At 46.7% G+C, this 22,185-nt stretch overlaps 1 protein-coding gene across 1 annotated transcript in view; it reads right to left on the minus strand.

The window, feature by feature from the left end:
* The window catches only part of LOC121614733 (metabotropic glutamate receptor 7), a 208,639-nt gene extending 186,952 nt beyond the window's left edge, over positions 1 to 21,687 (minus strand). The window contains exon 1 of the mRNA XM_041948770.1: positions 21,163 to 21,687. Coding sequence (XP_041804704.1) covers positions 21,163 to 21,675 — 513 coding nt within the window. The 5' untranslated portion in view covers positions 21,676 to 21,687. The remainder of the gene's footprint in view (positions 1 to 21,162) is intronic.
* Between the last annotated feature and the right edge of the window lie 498 nt (positions 21,688 to 22,185).

Here is a 22,185-nt window from a genome sequence, read left to right on the forward strand (position 1 = left end):
AGGAGAGATGAGTGTCTGTGGTTAGTTCACTGTCTGTAATAACAGCAGGACAGATGAGGTCTGTGGTTAGTTCACTGTCTGTAATAACAGCAGGAGAGATGAGGTCTGTGGTTAGTTCACTGTCTGTGATAACAGCAGGAGAGACAAGTGTCTGTGTCTGTAATAACAGCAGGACAGTTGAGGTCTGTGGTTAGTTCACTGTCTGTAATCCCAGCAGGACAGATGAGGTCTGTGGTTAGTTCACTGTCTGTGAAAACAGCAGGAGATACGAGTGTCTGTGGTTAGTTCACTGTCTGTGATAACATCAGGAGATAAGAGTGTCTGTGGTTAGTTCACTGTCGGTAATAACATCAGGAGATACGAGTGTCTGTGGTTAGTTCACTTTCTGTGATAACAGCAGGAGAGACGAGTGTCTGTGGTTAATTCACTGTCTGTAATGACAGCAGGAGAGACGAGTGTCTGTGGTTAGTTCACTGTCTGTAATAACATCAGGAGATACGAGTGTCTGTGGTTAGTTCACTGTCTGTAGTAAAATCAGGAGAGAGGAGTGTCTGTGGTTAGTTCACTGTCTGTAATAACATCAGGAGATACGAGTGTCTGTGGTTAGTTCACTGTCTGTAATAACACCAGGAGATACGAGTGTCTGTGGTTAGTTCACTGTCTGTAGTACCATGAAGCACCTGTGGACCAGATATGGCTGAATGAATGAATGTGTTATTTCCCCCTGATTCACATAAATCCGCTGTACCACAATGACTACTGGCAGGATGATTCACGTGGACGCTGAGCTCTGAGGCCAACTCACCCCTCAACAGAAACCAGTGAGTCACTGACACAGGAAGCAACACAGACACAACAGGTTTTACAGGGAAAAGCAGGAGAGCAGCAGACAGCTTGACAGAAGACCCGGTGTGTAATGATGAATATCCACACATGAAAAGAAGCTCTCCACTCTGTTCATACACCCCATCCAGTCTGCATCCACTCACTGGGGGTCATGGCAGATTTTATCTGAGACAGACACAGACCTCCTGTTGGACCTCCCATCACGGTGTTACTGTTCAGTCTTTAACAAGGCCACCTGGTGCTGAGCCAATGGCCTTAATGAAAAGACAAGATAACAAGATAAGCTCAAGTTCAAAATTAATTGTCCCTAAAGGGAAATTCACGCAGCAGCAGGACTGTAAACTGTGCAGCATACACAAGCAGCATACTGCAATACACGTGCAACATACCAGCTATACGACATGAATATTTCATGTGGAAGCACTGCACACGCTGGACGGACTGCTGTTAATCATGTATGCATACTTCATCATTGTTGAGGAAACCTATTCCAAAATGTCAAATAGAAACTTACTGTGACTTTGATTATCATGAGGAGCTAATAGTGTTGTGGACGGATGTTACTCCAGAGAAAAAGGAACTTCAGATTAAAGTTCTTTGTTTTCTTCCCACCAGCTGACACAGTCGAGTCAGAAATCACTTCTTTTGTTGAAAAAAGGTACAAAAAAGATGTAAAAAAAATCCTAAAGTGTGAAAAAGCCTAATTTTTCCATCTTCACTGTAACTCATTTACTGTTATATCCTGCTAACGTCTAAAGCCAAGCTAGCAGCTAGCATATTCACAATAACAACGCTAACAAGCAGGTATGTTTACCATGTTCAACACCTCAGTTTAGCATGCTAGCATTTGTTAAGTGCATGCTAAATGTTAAATGGGACTGGCGGCAGTTCTGCAGGTGTTTGTGATGGACACAAACCTAGAACATGAGCATGAGCGTGGACTCATCTCGTAGATGGTGAGCTAAGTCACGGGATAAGTGAGAATTCTGACCTGCTGGTGGCGCTAGAGGAAATGTCCGGGGATCATTTTCACTGACCAGGATTTATTACAGTGCCCCCTGAGGGGAACGTGAAGGTCTGAACCAGTTCTCCAGCTGGTTGCTGATCAGATGTTTCTGACCGTCCGTCCACGGAGCCACGCTGCTAAACGCTGTGATGAGCTTCTGACAGAACGTCCTCACAACGCTGAGATACTGACACGTTTCAGGTGTTTACTCAGGCTGATTGCAGGTCTGTGTTAAAGTGTGAGTTAGAGCCACTTCCTGCTCAAATCTGAACCAGAACAGAACTATCTGTTGTTTGAGGAGCTAACATCAGCGCGTCAGAATCGCTGTGGGGTTTGTTAAACGTGTCGCTGACTCGTCTGACGTCATGAACAGGCTTTTCTCCGGCAGCGGCCGACAGGAGGATCAGGATGGAAACCGGATCGTGCGTACGAGCTGCTGCTTTGGACCACTGACGCTTCAATAACTTGACTTTTCTCTGTGATCACACAATTATCAGTGACTTTTATATTCACGCAGTAATGAGGAGTCTCTGCGGAGGGACCCACAAACCCTTTGTTCCAAAATGAGACATCCACCCTCTGAAAATGTCACACCTGTGTTAATACAAAAGAAGAGATTTGGGCAGGTCATTTACTGGATGTCCTCGGCTGAAAGAAGCACTTTATAGACGGGATGGTGAAATGTGTTGGAGATTCTGACTGTCGACCTTTCTTCTGTTAGACTGAATGTAAAGCCTTTTCAGACAGAATGATGTCTGCCACCAAAAGAAAGTGGAACGTTTTAGACTCTTGTGATAATATATACAGTATATAAACCATGAATACATCACACATTTAACACAGTTTATAATGACTTATGGAGACGACTGGTGACGATCTGATTTTAACTCTTAACTAGAAAAGAGCCTGATGAGGTTCAGGGTGGACCTGAACCTGAGCTGCTGCAGGTACGAGCTCTCACACAAGTCAGGACACAAACAGGAAACTCATGACGGTACCACTCAGAATAAAGGCTGAACAATAAAACCCTGATCATATGAGGGCCCAGCTGAGTCCTGCTGGGAACGTTTCTATTGGTCCAGAGAGTCCTCCTGCTTCAGACCTTTTCTCTCATAACACTGAAACATGAAATAATACCATTAAAGGATGATTCAGCTTTATTCTGCTGGCTGCTATGATCTTTACAGGAAACATTTCAGATGATCAAACAGCCGTTAAACTGCACACAGATCTGCAACACTGATGCTGCATGTGTGAAAATACCTGCCTGATGAGTTAACTGATCCACAAATTAGATTCTGAGCATTATTAGTACGATGAGACTGGAATTCCAGCGTGTAGAAATAATGACAAAGAGATTGAGAGGCCGGATTAAAGGCAGATTAATGTTGGCTCGCTCGCTCCTTAACGCAGAGCAGGACACAAACACAACACGCTGGATGAAGTCCTGACGTGTCTCTGCAGGCCGCGCTGACGTTCAACCAACATAAACTGGTTTCTGAACAGATCATTTCTTTCTTTCCACCAAACGACCCTGCAGGTGTGAACGGTGACCTGCGTCTGCGTCATGTGTGCGTCTCCAGCGGCTGGTTTCCGCTCGCGGGCTCTCTGCAGACACAGTGTGTCCGTCTCCTCGCTCTCTCTGTTTATACAGTCGCTTCCTCTCGCCTCACTGCGTCTCTTCCCCCCTCATTTCCCTAAGTGCCTTTGTGTGTTTGTGTGCGCACATGTGGAAACTCGCAGTCGGACGTACGGACGCGCGCCTCCGTGCACGGGCGCCGCTTCACATCGCCGGTGTTAAACAGCAGCAAATGAACCTTGAATTCAGCAGGAAACCGCAGAGCACGGTCGGACTCTTCGCCGTCTAATTAGGAACACATTGTTCTCTGTGCAGACGCTAAAGCTCGGCGCCGTTTGGCCCTTTGATTAAAAAGCCACGCTGCTGCTTGTCAATCAGCTCAGGTGGGCCCTCGTTCAGTCTCCGCTCCGATGGAAAGGAAATCAATGTCAAACAAATTGATTACGCTTGCCTTATTAAATTCTGATTTAACGAGTTTATAATCAACCCTTTTCCTGCAGGTTAATTCGATCCGGGCCGAGTCCAGCAGATTACCGCCGGCGCTCAGGCGGCCCGGTCTGAACGGCCGCTGAAGGCCTTGTGCCACGTCTCTTTGTGTCGGCGTGTGCGGTGGTATCGTGCTGTTCTCGGTGAGGTTTGGGTGAAAGCGAAAGCTGTGGAAGTTTTGACTGATGGTTTTCTATCCAGACTGAAGGCAAATCTGCTGTTTCTGAAATCTGGCCCATATTAAAGAAGAAGTGATCAGATGGGATTTGTGTGTTCAGGTTTCATTAATCTAATGGCACACACACACACACACACACACACACACTCACACACACACACACACACACTCACACACACACACACACACACACGATGTGGTTTTTGTACTTTAAGCCCTTTTACTACATTTCAGGGGAATATACTTTTTATGGCACTACATTTATTTACCAGCTGTACTTTACGCAGAAAATATAAGATTACAAACAATTTATTGAGGCTTAAAGCAGTTTTTGACTTTCGACCTATTGTCTCATGTATTCCTGAGTCGTGCCAGCCATCTGTCCACAGCTATAATCTGATCAGCTGGTTCATGAATGACATCTGATCTGAAAAGTATCAATAATCATAAATGTATGAAGTAAAAGTATTTCCTCTGAAGTGTAGAGGAGTAACATCATTGTTTGTTTATTGTCGTAGTATATTTTCATTTCTGGTATATTTTTATTGCATTTACAAATATTTTTACTGCATGTTGGTTTATTTTATTCTAGTATCTTAATTTTATTTTATTATCTTTCTTATTATCTTGTTCTAACGTGGGGTTGCAATGTAAATTTCATTGGCATGTCACGCTCAATGACAAATCTAGAAATCTTAAATGGAAGTACTCTGAGCACAAGTACCTCAGTAATGGAGTAAAAGTACTGAGTTCCATTCCACCACTGAAGTATTGTACAGAAAAGGGGAAACCTGGAGGACACTGACCTAAAACAAGCGTTTCATCCTTTAAATTCAGTCTCCAGCAGGTTGGCGGCGCTGCAGGGCTCCACCTCTGATTAGTGACGGTCCAAAGACGAGAACCTGGACCTTACCGAACGCCAGACATCCAGACGCGTATCTCCTGGCCGCAAGTCCCACTCTGCGTCATCTGTTGTCACCGTCTACTCGTGGACGTGCAGCCGTTTGTCGTTGTTTGGCCAGCTGTTCCTCTCTCTGCCTCCGCGTCCTCCTTTCAACGAGCTCCTTGTCCGTGTACTCTGGCTCAAAACGGTGAGGACGTCCATCGTAAACAAAGTCATCGTCCACCACCTCAGAGTCGGAAAAACAGTCGCAAACTCCAGCTAAACTAGCCGACCGCCGCAGAGTTAGCCGTGTTGTGGCTGGTTGCTTCGGTAATGACATCATCCACGCCAGAGGTAGTTGCCTAGAGACGCCGGATGTTGATAACATGCCACCACGGGCTCAGAGGGGAATAGCACCAGCATATCAGAACTAAATATTGGAATATGAACGAGTTTCGCCGCAGATTATGTGTTATATAGAGGCTGCGCATGGATGTCCCGAGTACTCGCATTATACGGATATACGCGCCGCTCCTCTGGGGCTAATTTCTTCAAAACGACTCCAAATGCCACCAAAGTTGTCTGGGTGAGTAAATGGTCGTATTTAATGCTACAAATAAGGTCCAGGTTGTAAAAAACGAAAGTTATCCTTTAAGAGGCTTCATTCACTTCAGCTCAGTACAAATCTGAGTCTGTGAAAGTCTGCAAACGCTCCGTAAACGTCAGAGTGATCGTTCGACCTTTGACTGCCGCTCCTCTAATGACGTCATCCCGCTGTGTCTCTTCTTCTGTGGTGGTTTAATGGCACTGACTGACTCCATCAGTGAGTCATATTCACACCACAGGAGTGGCCGGAGTTCATTCATTCAAGTGAAAACCTGCGACATCGCCGCCACAGTCAGTGTTTCTGTAGTTCGTGAAGGGACCTGTGGAGGAAGAGACCTTTGGACAACAACAGGATGAAGATGTACGTGATAATCCTCGTGTACGTGCTGCCAGCCTGTCAGGACGCGCGCCGTTCACACCGCCGGACGCAGCATCTCGCTCTGAATTAACGCTGAAACAAATGAACGGTCTCGACTGGAGCTTGATGAGCGTCACAGCGCGCGTGGGCTCGGTCCGCGGGGACGCCGCCGTCGTATTGATCGCGGTCTGAGTGTGTGTGGACGTGGAAGTGCGTGTGCGTGAAAGGCAGAAAGCGAGGAGCGACTGTCACCGAGCATCACCAGTTAATACTTGGAGAATTGAGCCGAGCGATCAGAAGGCTGTAACCATTTCTGGCAGCTTCCCTCTGCGGGGGGATCCTCGTTACCGAGCCAACGAGGAAGACGAAGGCGATGACAGGCTGACAAGCGGTCCCAGCGCCCCAGTTTACGACATTAATGAGCGGAAGAGGAGACTAGACAAAGCGAGGTTATGTGAAGTGTGTGTTTGTTTGAAAAGAGAGAGAGAGACAGCAGACAGAGGCTGGTGATGATGATGACGATGATGATGATGATGATGATGTGTGTTTGTGTGGGAGACAAAGACAAGAAACACTGAGACGAAACAAGACCAGAGAAATTCAGACTCTGTTTTCTGTGTGTGTGCGTGTGTGTGTGTGTGTGTGTGTGTGTGTGTGTGTGTGTGCGTGTGTGTGTATGTGTGTGTGTGTGTGTGTGTGTGTGTGTATGTGTGTGTATGTGTGTGTGTGTGTGTGGGCCAAAGACAGAGAAACTGGGGGTAAAAACAGAGTTTTTGATGATGGAACGTGTTGAAGTGACTGAATCCTGGAGCCATTTTCATGCCCTTAAAACAACCAAGACTTAGAATCAGCCGTGCTAACAGCTCTGTCAGGCTGTCTGCAAATAGCCTTCGGTGCTGTGAGCTAAATGCTAACACGTCCTGGTTTAGCCTTAAAAATGGACAGTTTGGGTTACAGCTTTACAGTTCACATCGCTGTCATGTGAAAGTTCTCTCCAGGTTGTGGCTGTATAGCTTTTCTGAGCTCTGCTTTAGAGGCTAAATGACACCAACAGTCCACAGCCATGCTAATGCCTCTGTATCAGCTAAAGGCTAAAGTCAGCACACTAACACACAACAATGACATGCTACCATGCTGATGTTTAGCAGGTAAATGTTTAAGTTAACCATCCCAGTTTAGCATGTTAGCATGCTAACATTTGCATATTAGCACTAAACACCAAAGCACCAAAGTGACCAAACCAACCAACTGAAGCATTGGTCCGTTTAAACTGTTGCCCTGATGGTGGCGCTAGATGAAGCATCACACCATGACCAAAGTTCATCCTGAGGGAAGGTCTGACCCAGATTTCATCACAATCTTCCAGCAACTGAGACGTTTCACTAAAAGCCACCACCCCCCGCCTGATGGAGGCACTGCAGGAAAAGGCTGGAGGCTTCATCCTCTGGGGAACATGAAGGTCTGTGACGCTTCAGCAAAAATCATCGAGAAGATGTTGACGTATTCCAGTCTGGACCGAAGCGGCGGACTGACGGGCTGACCACAGACAGACAGGCGGACTGTGGCGTCCCTGTAGCCATGAACTGGGTCTGTGTTCACAACCCAAAGAGTAAAAGCAGCAACGTTCAGCTCTCAGACTGTCAGTGCTGCTCAGATTGCTTGACTGATTCACTGAAGCTCTTTTGCCCGGGGTACATCGCTGCTCAGCTTCTGACGTCTTCGTGGTGCGTCGACTTCCTGGACCGATGAACCGGCAGCAGCCCTCTGAACTCCTCCTACCAGGTGCACGATTGTTGTCTCTGTTGCGACCCCTAATCAATACAGGCTCACATTTCAGAGCCACATCGTGCACACAGCGGCGTCCTGGGTATGAAATTCAGCCCTGGACTCATCCACTGGGACCAGCCCTGGGGGAGATGCTGGCCTGTTTGTGATTGGCCAGTGAGCCCAGCACGCTCTCCTGTGCACCCTGAATGACAAGCACACAGCGGGGAGGGTCCCTGTGTGCCAGAATATCATCTTCAGAGAGTTTGAGCTGGTTCTGCTGAGCCTCAGCCAGCCGGTGGACTGCAGACTTCCCTTTCCTCCTGACAGCTCAGGAGTGAATTTTGCAAACATTTCCTCTCCAGCAGTGCAGCAGTAATTCAGCGTGCACCCAGTGAGGACGCTGGGACCGCTGCAGCGGCTGAATCTGAATGTGAGACGAAGAACAAAGCATAAAAGGGAACGACAGAAGCTATTGTTTTTCAGTCCCAACAGATACGCAGAATAATCAACTGGGACGGGACCCTGGCTACAGGGTCTAATTAACGATTTCATTATTTCTATGAGTCAGTGCATCCTTGTTTGAAGCCAGCGTTTCTTTTTTTGTCTTGTTCTCTCATTATGCAGTGATGTCATTATAATTTCACCTCTCTGTTCTTCTCATGCTGGGTTACTGATGCTGCTAACCAGTGTTTCCAGAGCAGAGCAGAGTGTTTTATGGCAGCAGTCCGGCTCTCTGGACGGTGATGTTGATCAGTCAGTTGGTGTTAGCATTTAGCTCAAAGCACAGCCTCACAGAGCTGCTAGCGTGGCCGCAGACTCCCACTGTTGTTGTTTGTGTTTGTGTTTCCCCACTGAGGTTTCTCAGAGTGGAGATCAGCTGCAGAGACCTGCTGGATGATGCTTGCTGACATGAAGTTACTCCACACATAAAGGCGCCCTGCTTCACCGTGCATGATTATTCTGCAGTCTGCATGCAGAGCACTTGTTCCGCTCTCAGTACTGTGCTTTGCTTTTAGAAGATGCTGTGTGAGCAGCAGCTTTTCAACACTTCCCCCTGAAAAGTGTTCGAGATTCAATTCATCCTCAAAAACAAGTCATCTATAGCTGCCCCATCCTGATCAATCACTGATCACAAAAACAGGAAACTCCACCGAGGCCAGCAGTCAGCTCTTCTATGATATGCAGATCTGCAACCACGAAATGTCTGGATGTTGTTCCAAAATCATGAAAACACAGCTGGTCCCGAGTGAAGCCTCATCCTCTCATCTTTGCATTCATCATGTACGTCTGAGCTGGAAATATTTCACACACTGAACCTCCATTTGTGTAACTCAGCAAACATTATTTATTATGATGTACATGTGTGCAAATATCAGAAGCTTTGACTGAATCTGCAGCTTCTTATCAAAAACAGATAAATCAAATTTTATTATTAACCCCTTAACACAGATTGTCGTGAATTCTCATCAAACCGTTTTAATCCACATTTCAGCTGAATCGTCCTGCCTTCCTCTAACGCTGTTTGTGCACATTCAACACTCACCCAGGAACCTTTGCAAGCACTGGTTACTGGTCGGACCGGTCAAAAGTGATGGTTGTAAGCGAATTTGGGGCTTTTTTGGTGCACATTTATGAATTTTGAAAAAAAATATTTTAATGCAAATTAGCGACAACAGGTGTTAATGCTTAAATGCAGCCTGTCGTCGCTAATTTGCATCATACCTGAGTTTATATCTGTTGTATGTGCTGCAGAAAAATTAACAAACTCTTCTTAATTTAGGATCAATTTGAAAGCAAAAACACAAATAATTAATTTTTTAACATAATTCTAAATAAATTCAGGCATCGAGGGGTTAATGCTTTTTCTCGTGAAGCGTAGGCTTGAATTTTCTCCTTCATTGCTCTGGTGGGGTTGATTGCAGACGTTCACATTTGGGATGTGAGTGGGAGTGTATTTAGGTGCAAATGTGTTTATTTCCGTTTCCATAGCTACACCTTGAGAACAAAGGGTTGTTACAGTCGTATAAAAGTGAAAAAATAATTCATGTATTGTGATTTGGATGCAGCGTGTTCTCTGCTGGCTTCATCCCGCCTCAGATTTTCCTGAAAATCAGCCGGAAACTTTTCTGTAATCCTGCAGACAAACAAACAAACAGACCGGACTGAAAACTTAAACTAATAAAGGAAACTTTCCTTCTCTGCAGAGAGACGTCACGTGTTCTGAAATAAAGAGTGAAGGAAACTGATTTTGAACAGTTGATGATAGTTGAAGTGTTTTAAAATGTTTCTTACTTGCTGTTGAAAATACAATCTTATAGGAAGCGAAACTCAAATTAAACATTTCTGTCGGTTTTTCTCCTTTAAATCTTTTGTCTATTTACAGTCGTAGCGATTTCTTGATAATAAATTCAACATTAATATTGACAGTCTGCTGTTCTACTGTCAGTTTCACGGCTGTGGTGTTGTCAGTGCTGGGAGATCTATCATTTTTCTGTAAAGCACTTCAGAATAAACCTGGATTTGAAGATAATAATCACACGTGATGATGCAGGTTAATTCCAGACTCGGAGCTGATTATTGTCTCCTCAGATGCAACCATGCATCAGTGTGCGGCCGCAGTGATATCGCGGGGCTGCGCCGGTTTCACCGCATCATATCTGCGGTCTCTCGCCACCTGTTAGGCTCCAAACCCTCCTCCTCTTCATGGCTTCGTCCCACTTCTCGCTGCTCGTTTTGAATTATTTCCTTCATTTCTTTAGTGGGGGAGGGAGTCACAGAGTGGGAACATGTAACATTTGTATGCAGGCTGCAGTCTGCATGCAGCGTTTGGAAGTGGTGACAACAGTGACAGCGAAGGCGAAGTAACGGCAGATTGAGAGTGGGAGGAGGAGGAAGCTGCTGTGAGTTCCAGCAGAGCTGAAGAAGAGTGTTGTTGTTCATACGTGTCGGGAAAGTGCCTTCATGTTTACGAGCTTCAGAAAACAGACGGAGGGAAACGTTCTGCGGCTGTAAATCGTATCGGGTGCTGGCGGTAGTATCACAGACACGAGGAGGTCAAACGCTGTTCTGTGGAAACTGTCACGTCGTCATGAAATCCACAGCTCGTTATGGTCTGTTCAGATTTATTCCACACGGCCGTCGATAGAACACAGAGTCACACTCACAACCAGTGGAAACCAGCACCGCCAGGTGTTTCCCAGCAGCCGGGCGGCAGGTCAGACTATCCACAGGCCGAGACCGAGTCTCTCTGAACCGTCCTTGACTTCCTGACTGAGAGCAGCATCAGTCCAGCCCCCCCCCAAAAAAACTTCTTTACCCAGAAGTCCGAGGGACATCTGGCTGGCCCTGGTCCAATGAAATCCTTCAGGAGGACACTTGATGTGCAGAGTGCTGACATAAGAGGCTACACACACACACACACACACACACACCAACACACACACACACACACATACACTAACACACACACACATACACTAACACACACACACACATACACACAGACACTCACACACACACACACACACTCACACACACTCACACACAGACACACACACACACACACACTCACACACAGACACTCACACACACACACACACACACCAACACACACACACACACACATACACTAACACACACACACATACACACACACACACACACACACCAACACACACACAGGTTTTTAGGGACTACACTGACACTGAAGAGGTGAAATGTATCTGAAACTGATACTTCAACTGCATGAAGCTGAGAATACTTCAGTACTGTTACTACTGATACTGTAAATATGTGAAGATACTACTTTGAATGCTGGCTTTTGACTTGTAATGGAGTATTTTTACACTGTTGTATTGGTACTTTTGCTTTAGTAAAGAATCTGTGTACTGCTAATATCAGCTGGAAGCAGAATCCATAGTATCACTGCATGCTCATTGTTTGCTCTACACAACGGCTGTATAGAAATGCCAAGTAGACGCGACTTCATCAAGCAGACATGCATTGAATTGTAATTAAGTGGCACAAGATGTTTTGCATCACGCGGTAGCCATAGCAACAGTCATCATCTGATCTGCCAGCACTTGTTGGGCTCTCGTGAACTCTTTCTACTATTTCATATCTTTGACCGAGAGTCATTTGAAAACATAATGTCCCATAAACACCACAGCAGCTTTTTACCGCTGTGACCTGGCAGGAGGCTCGCTGCTGTATTTACTCCTTGTGTCGAAGAATCACCTGCTCAAAGGCTTCACAGTAAATCACCTGCAGCCCGAAGTGACCACTGCTCAAATGAACAGACAGGCATGATTTGTACTGTACGTTCTGCCACTGGGAGGCGTTGGCTGGGTTTGTCAGGCTGCACCCGTCTCAGTTAATCACGTCAGTAAATAATATTTCAGTGTTCACGTTAGCTGGTGGGCTGACGCCGTTTCCACTGGCTGTAAAAGCTTCACAGACACAGCGGCGGAGGCTCGATCGTCTGTGCTGCTCTGACGTTTGTTTTAATGACAACAGTTTCCTTCTTGATTCAAAGATACTCAACACAGCTAAAACTTCAACACTTTAACTGTAGCCTGAGATTCTGCTGTGTAGCACCGGCTCGCTAACCAAAGACTGCAGCTGCTTGTTTGAAAAGTCGACGCTGAATAATTATCAGAATGATAATAACAAAGACATCACATCAACGACTTATTCTGGCAGCAACAAAAAGAGTGCAGGCATGCTCGCAGCTCCGTGAGGCTAAAGTGCTTATGGGTAATGCTAACATGCTGATGTTTAGCAGGTATTAGTGTATTAGCATGCTAGCATTTGATAATTATCAGCAAACACAAAGCTGGGTGTCATTAGTTCTGCAGAAATTTGGTCATAATAAATTAGATATGTTAGTAGTGGACAACTGACACGATGCTAACACGGCTAAAATATGTTCCACATTTAAATAAGATCACTTTTTAATGCAAACTGTGTTGTTATTGTCGTGTGGATGTCACTGTAGTCAGATTTAAAGCAGATTCTCTTCAGCTTATATCAGAAAACACAGGAGGACTATTTCAGCCTTCATCAAACTGTTTGTATCTTCCAACCGGCGTGTGCTTGTGTTTTGTCTTCCACATGTCCTCCAGTGAGGACGCTGCCCTTGCTGCAGCATGCCCCCCGGTGACCGCCCGTAGCTTCAGACGTATTCAAAGAGAAACGAGTGTGGCAGACTGTGGCAGCCCCGTGAGGCATGCAGAGTGATGCAGGTTCTTCTGTAATGGGCAGGAAAGCCTCTCTGTGTCAGCGCTATTCATCTGAGACCTCGCCACAGGTCGGACACGGCGTCGGATGAAAACCTCAGACAGATGCAAGCAGATCTGGCCTTGAGTTTTTTATCGTACAGCGCAGTGAATGAACGGCTCAGGTATACATCGTTTATCCTGCTGTCCCACAGTCTCTTGGATTTTAGCCACGCAGGCAGCAGGACTCTGAGGACGGTCTGCCGGTCTGCTGGTCCAGGAACATCTCATGGACTGACAGATATTCAAGGTGGAAAAGGAAACACTTTGATGATCAGGTCAGCGTTTAAAATTCTCCCTGAATTATCTCAACACTAACTCGATGGACTGGCACAAAACGCTCTGACGACTCTGGTGATTCTTGACTTTTCCTCTAGCGCCACCATGAGGACGACATTAAGAGTTTTAATGAAATGTCTCAGCAACTGTTGGATGGATTGTGATGGAATGTGTTTCCCTTTATGTTCCCCTCAGCATGAACTGTAATAACTCTGGTGGCCCTGTGACTTTCTCCCTAGCGCCACCATCAGGTCAGAATTCTGATCCATTAAAAACATCTCTGAATAATATAACACGTTTGAAGAAGAAAGTCAGACACAAGTATTAAATGTACAAAGTCTGTTCTGTCAATCAATTTTCTCAATTAAAGGCCGAGGATGGAAAACGAATCAGAACCACCGAGTTAAACAGATCTGAGGTCAAACGAGCATCAGTGAAACCAGGATCATCAGCTGAAACGAGTACCACAGGAGTCTGACCTGCAGGAGCTCTTTCTGCTGGCAGCAGATGAGCCTGTGTGTGAGCTGTGAGAGTCTCAGAGGGCTGGCTGAGACCACCGCAGCTATTCTTTCACACTTAGCAGAGACAGCCAGGAGAAAGAGGCTTCCCAAGCAGCTGTGACAGGCTGAGAGCAACACAAAGACGGCCCGAAACGAGGAGAGCAGCGGCTGAGAGGGGGACCGGCCTCTCCTGGGCGCCAGATTAATGGGATGTGAGAGTTGAGGCTTTGTAGAGGATTGAAGAGGGAGAAAACAAGGAGACAAAAACCTGGGAGGAAGGAGTTCTTCAGGGTTCACCAGTTAAATCCAAGACTTTAAAGAGCTTTTTACTATCAGACAGAAGATCCAGACCGGCCGAAGTCTGAACGTCTGATGGAAAACCAGAAGCAACGACGTGGCCGAGAACGCTACGTTCTTTCAGCAGCAGCTAACAACGATTCCTAATGATGTCATTAATTACATCAAAGTGACAGCATGGATGAATTGACAATGATCAATACGTTTAGGCTCATTTAAACCTTTTTAGCTGATGCTGAGCCTGTGAGCAAACAGTTACTGCTTACCAAACAACGTTTGTTCATCAAAGAGCTCTGACAGACTCGTTTTAGCTCGGTTTTTGGTCTCCACCAGCTCCTGGTCTGATGTGGCTCTTCAGCTGCTAAATGCTGCACTTCGTTCACCGGCTGTCACTTCGTACACGGCTGTTAGAAAGAATATTGACTTTCAGCTTTTGCTGATGAGCTTCTGTAGCCTCCACAATCCACAGTCAGACCGATCCTTCCAGATCGTCGGCCTGCAAATCTCTCGTCTGGCGACAGTACCTCAGACACCAGGAGGACTTTTTAAAGCCTTCTAAAGCACTTTTTAAGAGACTTGATTCATGCTTTTCACGTCCTGCAGATGTCCTGTTCTCTGATACTGGATGATGTAGGATGTGTTGCACAGACCTGCAGCGCCTTCATCATATTATGATTCACACATTGTGATGTGTAATAATAATACTGGATACGTCTTGCTGCCTCATGGAGCCTTCTGGAAACCATCTCATTCACATATATATTAATGGTAGCTTGTTTTTTTAGTGATGTCAGAGAAACTGAGAAGAGGAGTGAAACTCCTCTCAAACAGAAGCCTGAGCGATGAAAGCAGCTGTGATGAACGAGATACCTGGAGCGTGTTGTTTTGCTTTGCTTCGGCCAATCACAGCCGCCCTCGTTGTTTTGAAAAGCATCGTGACTTAAAAAATGTTCTGATTGCTTCTCTGAGTCTGGGTTCACCTTTTTCCTGCAGCTCCTCCCCCACCTGGAAGTGTCTGTACAGTAATAAAAGACAGACATGGTGGGTTCATCCGCAACCAACAAGCGACTTCTACTGAATCGGCACTTCGATGAATGTAGGTCAGAAAAAAAGTGCATCCACGAGTTATGAGCTTGTGTGGTTTCCAAAAATAAAGCGTGCAGTCCCAGAAAGTGGCGAAGCCTTTACTCACAGTCAGCGCCGCGTGAGATGCTGTGTGAAATAGAGTTAGCAGATTCGTCTGGACGGGTCACATGGATCCAGTTCATGTGGGTCATTTAAGGCCGCTTCACACTGGACACTGGTCCTGAGTCTCACTGTCTCCTCTAGTTCTCATCTGTTTGAAGCTTTGAAGGAAACGTCACGATGCATCACAACGATGTTCACTGATAACTTCATTTGTTTTCCGGCTGAACTTCTGATCCTCCAGCACGACGTCTGCTCCTGATGAAGCATCGGGACACTTCTTCACGCTTTGATGATCGTGGTCTGGATTTTATACACAAACAGTATTTCAGACCGATGTCGCGATCCTCCGCTGACCGAAGTGTAAAAAGCAGCTTTGCATCTTTTCCAGCCACGCCTTCGTCTTCTTCTTCAGAAGCGTCAGAACGACGTTCGGCCCGGATTCTGAAACAAACGGGACGCAGTGGAAAACATGCAGAAACTCCACGAGTCAGAGTATTCATGTTTTCACCAATAGCGCCACCAGGTGGTCAGTTATTACATGTTTTGACTCTTAACTCATGAGCTGTGAGGCGCAGCAAGTGTTTTCCTCAGTTTCCTCGCCGTTTTGGCTGAAATAGGCCACGCCCACTTGTGCCTTTGGCCATTTTGGATTCTTTGTTACACATGTTTTTGCTTCTTTGGCAGATATTTCATCTAAACTCAGTACACAACATCCTCACACGACCCCGATCAAAACTCATGAGTACATTTTTTATTGCCTGTCTGTTACCAAATGCTTGAAGGCGTGGCCTGATGCACTTCCTGGTCGCGGCTCTAAAGGATGCAGGATGTTGCCACACGGGCTCAGAGCTCTTCATAAAGACAGTTTGTTTGTTAATGATTGGATCCAGACAGTTTGAAACTGATGACGTGTCTCTGCTCTCATGTTCTTCATTTGTGTCTCACTGTTGCGCTACAATCCAACACACATCCATCGCACGGCGTGTCATACAGGCCGGCACCCACATTTTATTGGCCCAGGCAGCTCCACCTGCCCTGCACGCTGCACAGGCCCGAGGCAGCAAGCTGGAGCGCTGAGAGGAAACTCACAGTAACTCCACACAGCGAGCGGCGGCAGGGATTCACCCTGCAGGGACCCTTCTCCTGCGAGGCCACAGAGACATCAAACATTATGCCTGTCAGGTAAATCTCAGCCGCCAAAACTTGTAGCGATTCATTTTAAACAGGCTAAACTCTGCTGCTAAACTCAATATTCATGTTCATGTTCCCACCAGTCAGATATTTCACACAGAATTATGTCGTGATTGTTGAGCCGGGTCTGATATTTAGCACTTTAAACAGTGTAATTGCCTGTTTTTCTGAGCCGAGTAGAAGCGTTTCCACTCTGCGGTGAACACACCGGGGGGGGGCTGTCCTGCCTGGAGTAGCAGCCACGCCGGCTAACAGGATTTGTTTTGGTTCGAATGGAGAATCTTCTTGTCATGCACTTTAAATACTCCTTCTGATGCCTATTCAACCAACCAATCAGCCTCACTTCCTGCAACTGCAACTTCAGCCAAAGTAAACCTGTGACTTCCAGCACGGCTCACAGTCAGTGAACGCAGCACGAGTCATTCAGGTCTGACCATCCGGACGAGTGTCAGTAAATCAAAAGACTGTGTCCTCATAAAGAAGCAGCGTGGTCTCATGACCGCTGCAGCGGACTCATCAGCACAGACCGAGCAGACAGACTTTTATCACACACAGAAGACGAGACACCCGCCAGCGTGGACACACAGAGACAGAAACACACAGCATCACATGCATTATGAAGTTATTTTACTGTCCTGCTTCCTGCAGTGAGCAGCGTCTGTCCAGCTGGATGCGACTGAAACAGACACTAAATATCTCACACACTGATTTTTCATTTATTAAGACATTATTTTCATCTGCCAGTTATTTTGAGCCCAGTGTCTGTAAACATCTTGCTTTGGACCGTTCAGACTGGTCAGACAGTTTATAGTGAGAGAAACCTGAGACAAAACCACTTATTCCCACATTTGAGCAACTGGAACAAGAAACTGTGTCTCAGTTTTATTCGAAAAATAAGATAAGATAAGATAAGATAAGATGAGGCTTTCCCCAGCCGGGGAAATTTGAGTGTTACAGGCAGCATCAATAGCAGTAGGAATTACAACAGACTGGAAAGTTGACTATATACTGTATGCACATTTTATACGAGAACTATAAAACATAGAAAAGAAAAATATGCATTTCTAGAAAATAACTATAAAAAATATACTGCCAAAAAACAATTTCACAGTTTTAACAGAAATTGGTGGGTACAGAAACGTTTAGTCCAGGGTTTACTCTGTTGCACAGTAATAAATAGAAATGTGCTGCAGTAGAAAAAAGTGCATATGCATCGGCTGAGTACTTAAAGACAATGAAACAGTGATATTACACAAGATGATGAATGATGAAAGGATTAATTGCCCGTCACAAGAAAGTTACGCTTTCAGGTGATTCAAAGATATTTCATCAAACATGACAAAGAAAGGCTTGAAAAACAAAGATAGTTTGATTTATTGACTAATTGATGGGTTTCACACCTGTTCGACCAGGAGTTCAGCAGCATTAAACGGTCTCTGATGTTCGGTTGCATTCAGACAGGCAGCATTGATTCAGATCAGCCGAGCTGCAGCATCTTCAGCCTCAGTAAATATCCGCTAAGTTCAAGACGTCCTGACGGCGACTCGTGACAAGCTGAGTAAACATCCGGCGCTTGTATGATTGTGATGAAGCTCCTGACACACTCAAGATGCTTCCACTAACCACCAGCATTCCCTCAGCTGTGAAAGCGCCTGTGGTCGACTGTCAAACAGCATATTTCATCTGCAGCGTTGAAGAAATCCTGCAGGGGTTTGTTGTTCATCTTTAATTCTATAATCATGTGATATGTAAATGTCTCGTTATGTACGAGAAGCAGCTAACCGAGTCACATTGCCTGTTGAGCGGAAAAAGCAATCCTGATCTACATGTGTTTTCCTGAAACCTCGTATCAGCATTCACATTGTCACATGTGGTCGAGTCATAAACAGTGTATGTAGCTAATGGGCTGTAGCTTACATCCCAGCCATTAGCTGCCATTACCAGCAGCAGCGCCACTGACGCAAAAAACAAAACATATCCACCCAAACCCACTCAGCAGCCTCATTATCTGCACATATGGAAGGCGAGTGGAACCCCCCCCCCCCCCCCAATTAAAAACAACAGCACCACAGTGACCCTGCAGCCAAACTGCTGTTTTCATAAGAGAGCTGGGGAGAAGTTCAGTTTTCACTTCGCTCTCACACTCGCTAAAATTTACAGCTAACAAAGGGAGTGACCCCATAATGTGCAGCGACAGGGGGGAGTTAACGACCCCGGACCTTCTCGTCAACGCGCACCTGTGCTGAGTCGACAGTGCTGCGGCCTAATGAAGCACGGCTGCAAAGAAAGAGAAGCAAAGACCAACAGAGAGGAAGAACTGCCACAGCGCGAGGCAGGTAGCGATACAGGTGTGCCGCTGCTAACTTTCATTTTCACACCACCACTGCTGCCATCACTGCGGTTCCTGCTGTTTCAGACCCTGAACGCAGCACAGCACTCGTCTTGCGTTTTCTGACACTCGCTGCCTCGTGCCGTCGTGACCTCGTATGTGACGACCTTCCTCACAGGTGCAGCTCTGCACCAATCACAAGACAATTCAGTGAGGGGGTGGAGGACAGTTTCTCCTTCATCAGTCTACTTTCTCCACTGGTACAGCCTCATTTACTGCCAGCCTGCATGCACTGTAAGAATCTTTTTCTGGCTCTGACCTGACCCCCAGCCAGAGGGGGGCAGGGGGCAGCCGTCCAGAGACTGGAGCCTTCATATGTTTGTGGTGTGACTCCGGTGCCAACTAGGCCATTTAGCAACATCAGGGGTGTAATGAAGTGAAAACAGCTGTGGAACAGATGACTTCTGGATCACAGGGGAAAATAATTACCCTCCCATTTCATCCCACTGAGTGTTGCATCGACGCAGCTTCTTGCTTTCTCTTCAACATCTGACCCATTTACCTTCAGCAAAACCTTCAGAGATCTGGAACATGTGTGTGACGGAAGAATCACGTGAATACAGCAGATACAGACGATGCAGCCTTTTATGTGAGAAAACCTCTGAGTTAAATATTTATGTATTTATTTATTGGTCATCATGAAGCTCACAAAGAAACGGCAGCGTCTTCATGCTGTGTGTGAAAAGTGGGACAGGAGAAGCTCGGTGAGAACCAGCCTTTCAGAGTCTCTTATTAAAAACATCCTGACCATTAAATTCTTTTCTTAATCAGCTTTCAGCTGGTGAGAGGTAGCCTGGCCTGAAAGCCAAAGCTCTGAAAAGCTTACAAAAGTTACTAAGCTGTGGCTCAGAAAGAAACGAAAAATATCTCCAGCAGCTGAGAAACACGGGGGGGCTGATGCTGCCGCCGGTTCACTTCATCATTTTCACCATTTTATTGTCCAGACGCGATGTTAGCTCCACGTTAGCTTGGTGGCTAGCACATGCTAGTACATGTTACTGGACTTTCTGTAGAAATAACTTCTGTTGTACTGAAAACTGTCCAATCAGACCAGCTGAAGGTGTAACAAAGTGACTGAACATGTTATTCATTACTTCAAAAAAGGTTTAGCGTTAAGCTACAATTTAAACCTTTAATATAATTAACAGAGATAAGAAACGAGGAGAGGATCGAAGCTTCGAGCGGTGATGGAACGGCTTCAGATGAAGAAGGAGCTGTCCTTTCAGCACCACCCGTCCTCTCTCTCTCCACAGCTTCACGTCAGGTCTCTCGCCCACTTCACTCGCTGTCTGTCTGTTTCTGTCCATGTTCCTCACACATTGTCTCCTCTTCTTACTCTGTGTTACATTTCAACCTGAACCTGGTCTAGATCTAAGACCAGCCCCCTTCAGGAGGCCTTTTACAGCAAAGTAAACTGCCCTTCATTTTCCTTTTTAAGGAATATTTTACTGAGATTAAAATATCTTGTTTCGAGATGAAGTGGCCAAGAGGGCCGAAAACACATCGTTTCCACAGTAAATACAACCGACATCAACACACAGCCGTCATTCACAACAACAGCATCCAAAATACAGTTCAGGTGTAATATGAGTATTAATAACTCATTAATGGATAATTAATAAATAACAGCTGACGACAAGTGATGAAGCTGAAAATGGAGCAGATGCAATCAGGCAAAAAACATGAAACAAAGCTGAAGAAACAATCAAAGAGCCTCCAAATCGTTCTGTGTTCCATCTTTATCGTCACTCAACAAACTTTTTGGACACTAAAAACATCCAACGAGGGACGAGCATCAAACTGGTTCTGATCGATCGGGAGTCAAAGCAGAAACACAACCAGCATCTTCAGCCAATGTATTGATCCTGTTTGCAACAGCATCAAAGCAGAGCACAGAGAGACCTGTGAGGGAAGAGTCCACTTCTCACTGACCTCAGAGAGACACCTGAACGCAACACCAACATTATCATCATCATCATCATCAGCTGCGTTTCAACATGTTCAGATTTCACAACCAGCTGAATCCTTTCCTCATGTGAATGTACACAGCTCTCACGAGACTGGCTGAGCAGGCACGCGCGCGCACACACACACACACACACACAGCAGAGTTGCAGCTCCAGCCCCTGATGGAGTTCAGCAGAAACGTGTGATCTGTTGGAGTGTACCTGCACCAGCCTGCGGATCCAGCCCCAGCACATGGGGGTTGGGGGGGGGGGGGCTGAATGTGAATGCGGGGTTACATAAGCAGCATGTGGCTGATATTCACGGCAATGCAGGTAAATAAGTGATCGGAGTGCAGGAGCAGGTGGACGGAGACTCTCAGCTCCTACCTGAAACAGGCGCAGGATGTTGGCCACCATGATGGACACGGAGCTGGCCGACGCTCCGATCACCCCGACAACTTTCTCGGGCTTGACAAAGACCGGCGGCTCCCCGTTGGTGCATCTCACGTCCGACGTGTCCTTCTGGATGAGCGCCTGGACGAAAGTCAGCGACTGTTCCAGCGCGTACGTGTCCCGGGAGCAGGTGTCCAGGACCCGGGCGCCCAGGGTGACGTTGGGCAGCAGCTCTTCGTCGCCGTTAATCTGGTCCAGCGCGTACATCATCGCCTCCAGCCGGTGGATGCCGTTTTCCTTCTTGATGTCCCCGCACGGTATCCCCGGAACCCCCCTAGCGTGTACGGGGAAGAGCCCCCCCAGCGTCACGTCGCCCTCCACCCGGATCGAGTGCGGCGCGTAAATCTCCTGGGAGCCGGCCAGGTCCAGGAAAGCCTGGACCATCCACAACACCCGGAATGTAAAACCCGGTTTCAGCGGGGGGAGATGCTTAGAGTGCCTGCCCATGATCTGATCCGTTTTCTGCCACAGACAGTGAAATGAAAGCGGCTCCGCCACGGACCCCGACTGGAAAAATGTAGACCCCCTGCAAGCTGCGAGCCACTTTTTAAGATAGTTTCACGAATCCGACAACCGAGTTCATTCCTGTCCTCGATCCAGCAGAGAGAAGCAGGTTTTAGGTAATTAGACTACTGTAATCCCGCAGGTGCAGCCGTGACACACAGACATCCAAACCGACCTCAGCCGCGGATTCACCAGCGCGTTATTCCTCCGAAGCGCGCGCGGAGCTGCCGCCGCCGCTGCTCGCCGCCGCGCTCGCTTGTTGCTTGAACATCCATCCCGAGCTTTCAGAGCAAGAAACAAAGAGAGAAACGCAGCATGGGCCGATGTTCACAGAGGACAGCCCTGCTCTGCAGTCTGTGGGGGACAGAATCACCCACGTTCATGTCTTCCTCCAGGTCCTCCGGCTGGATGTGGTCGCACCTGCGGAGAAATGTCAGGCAGGACTGAAGCCTT

Source organism: Chelmon rostratus, chromosome 2 (genome assembly GCF_017976325.1).
Source record: "Chelmon rostratus isolate fCheRos1 chromosome 2, fCheRos1.pri, whole genome shotgun sequence".
Lineage (NCBI taxonomy): Eukaryota > Metazoa > Chordata > Actinopteri > Chaetodontiformes > Chaetodontidae > Chelmon > Chelmon rostratus.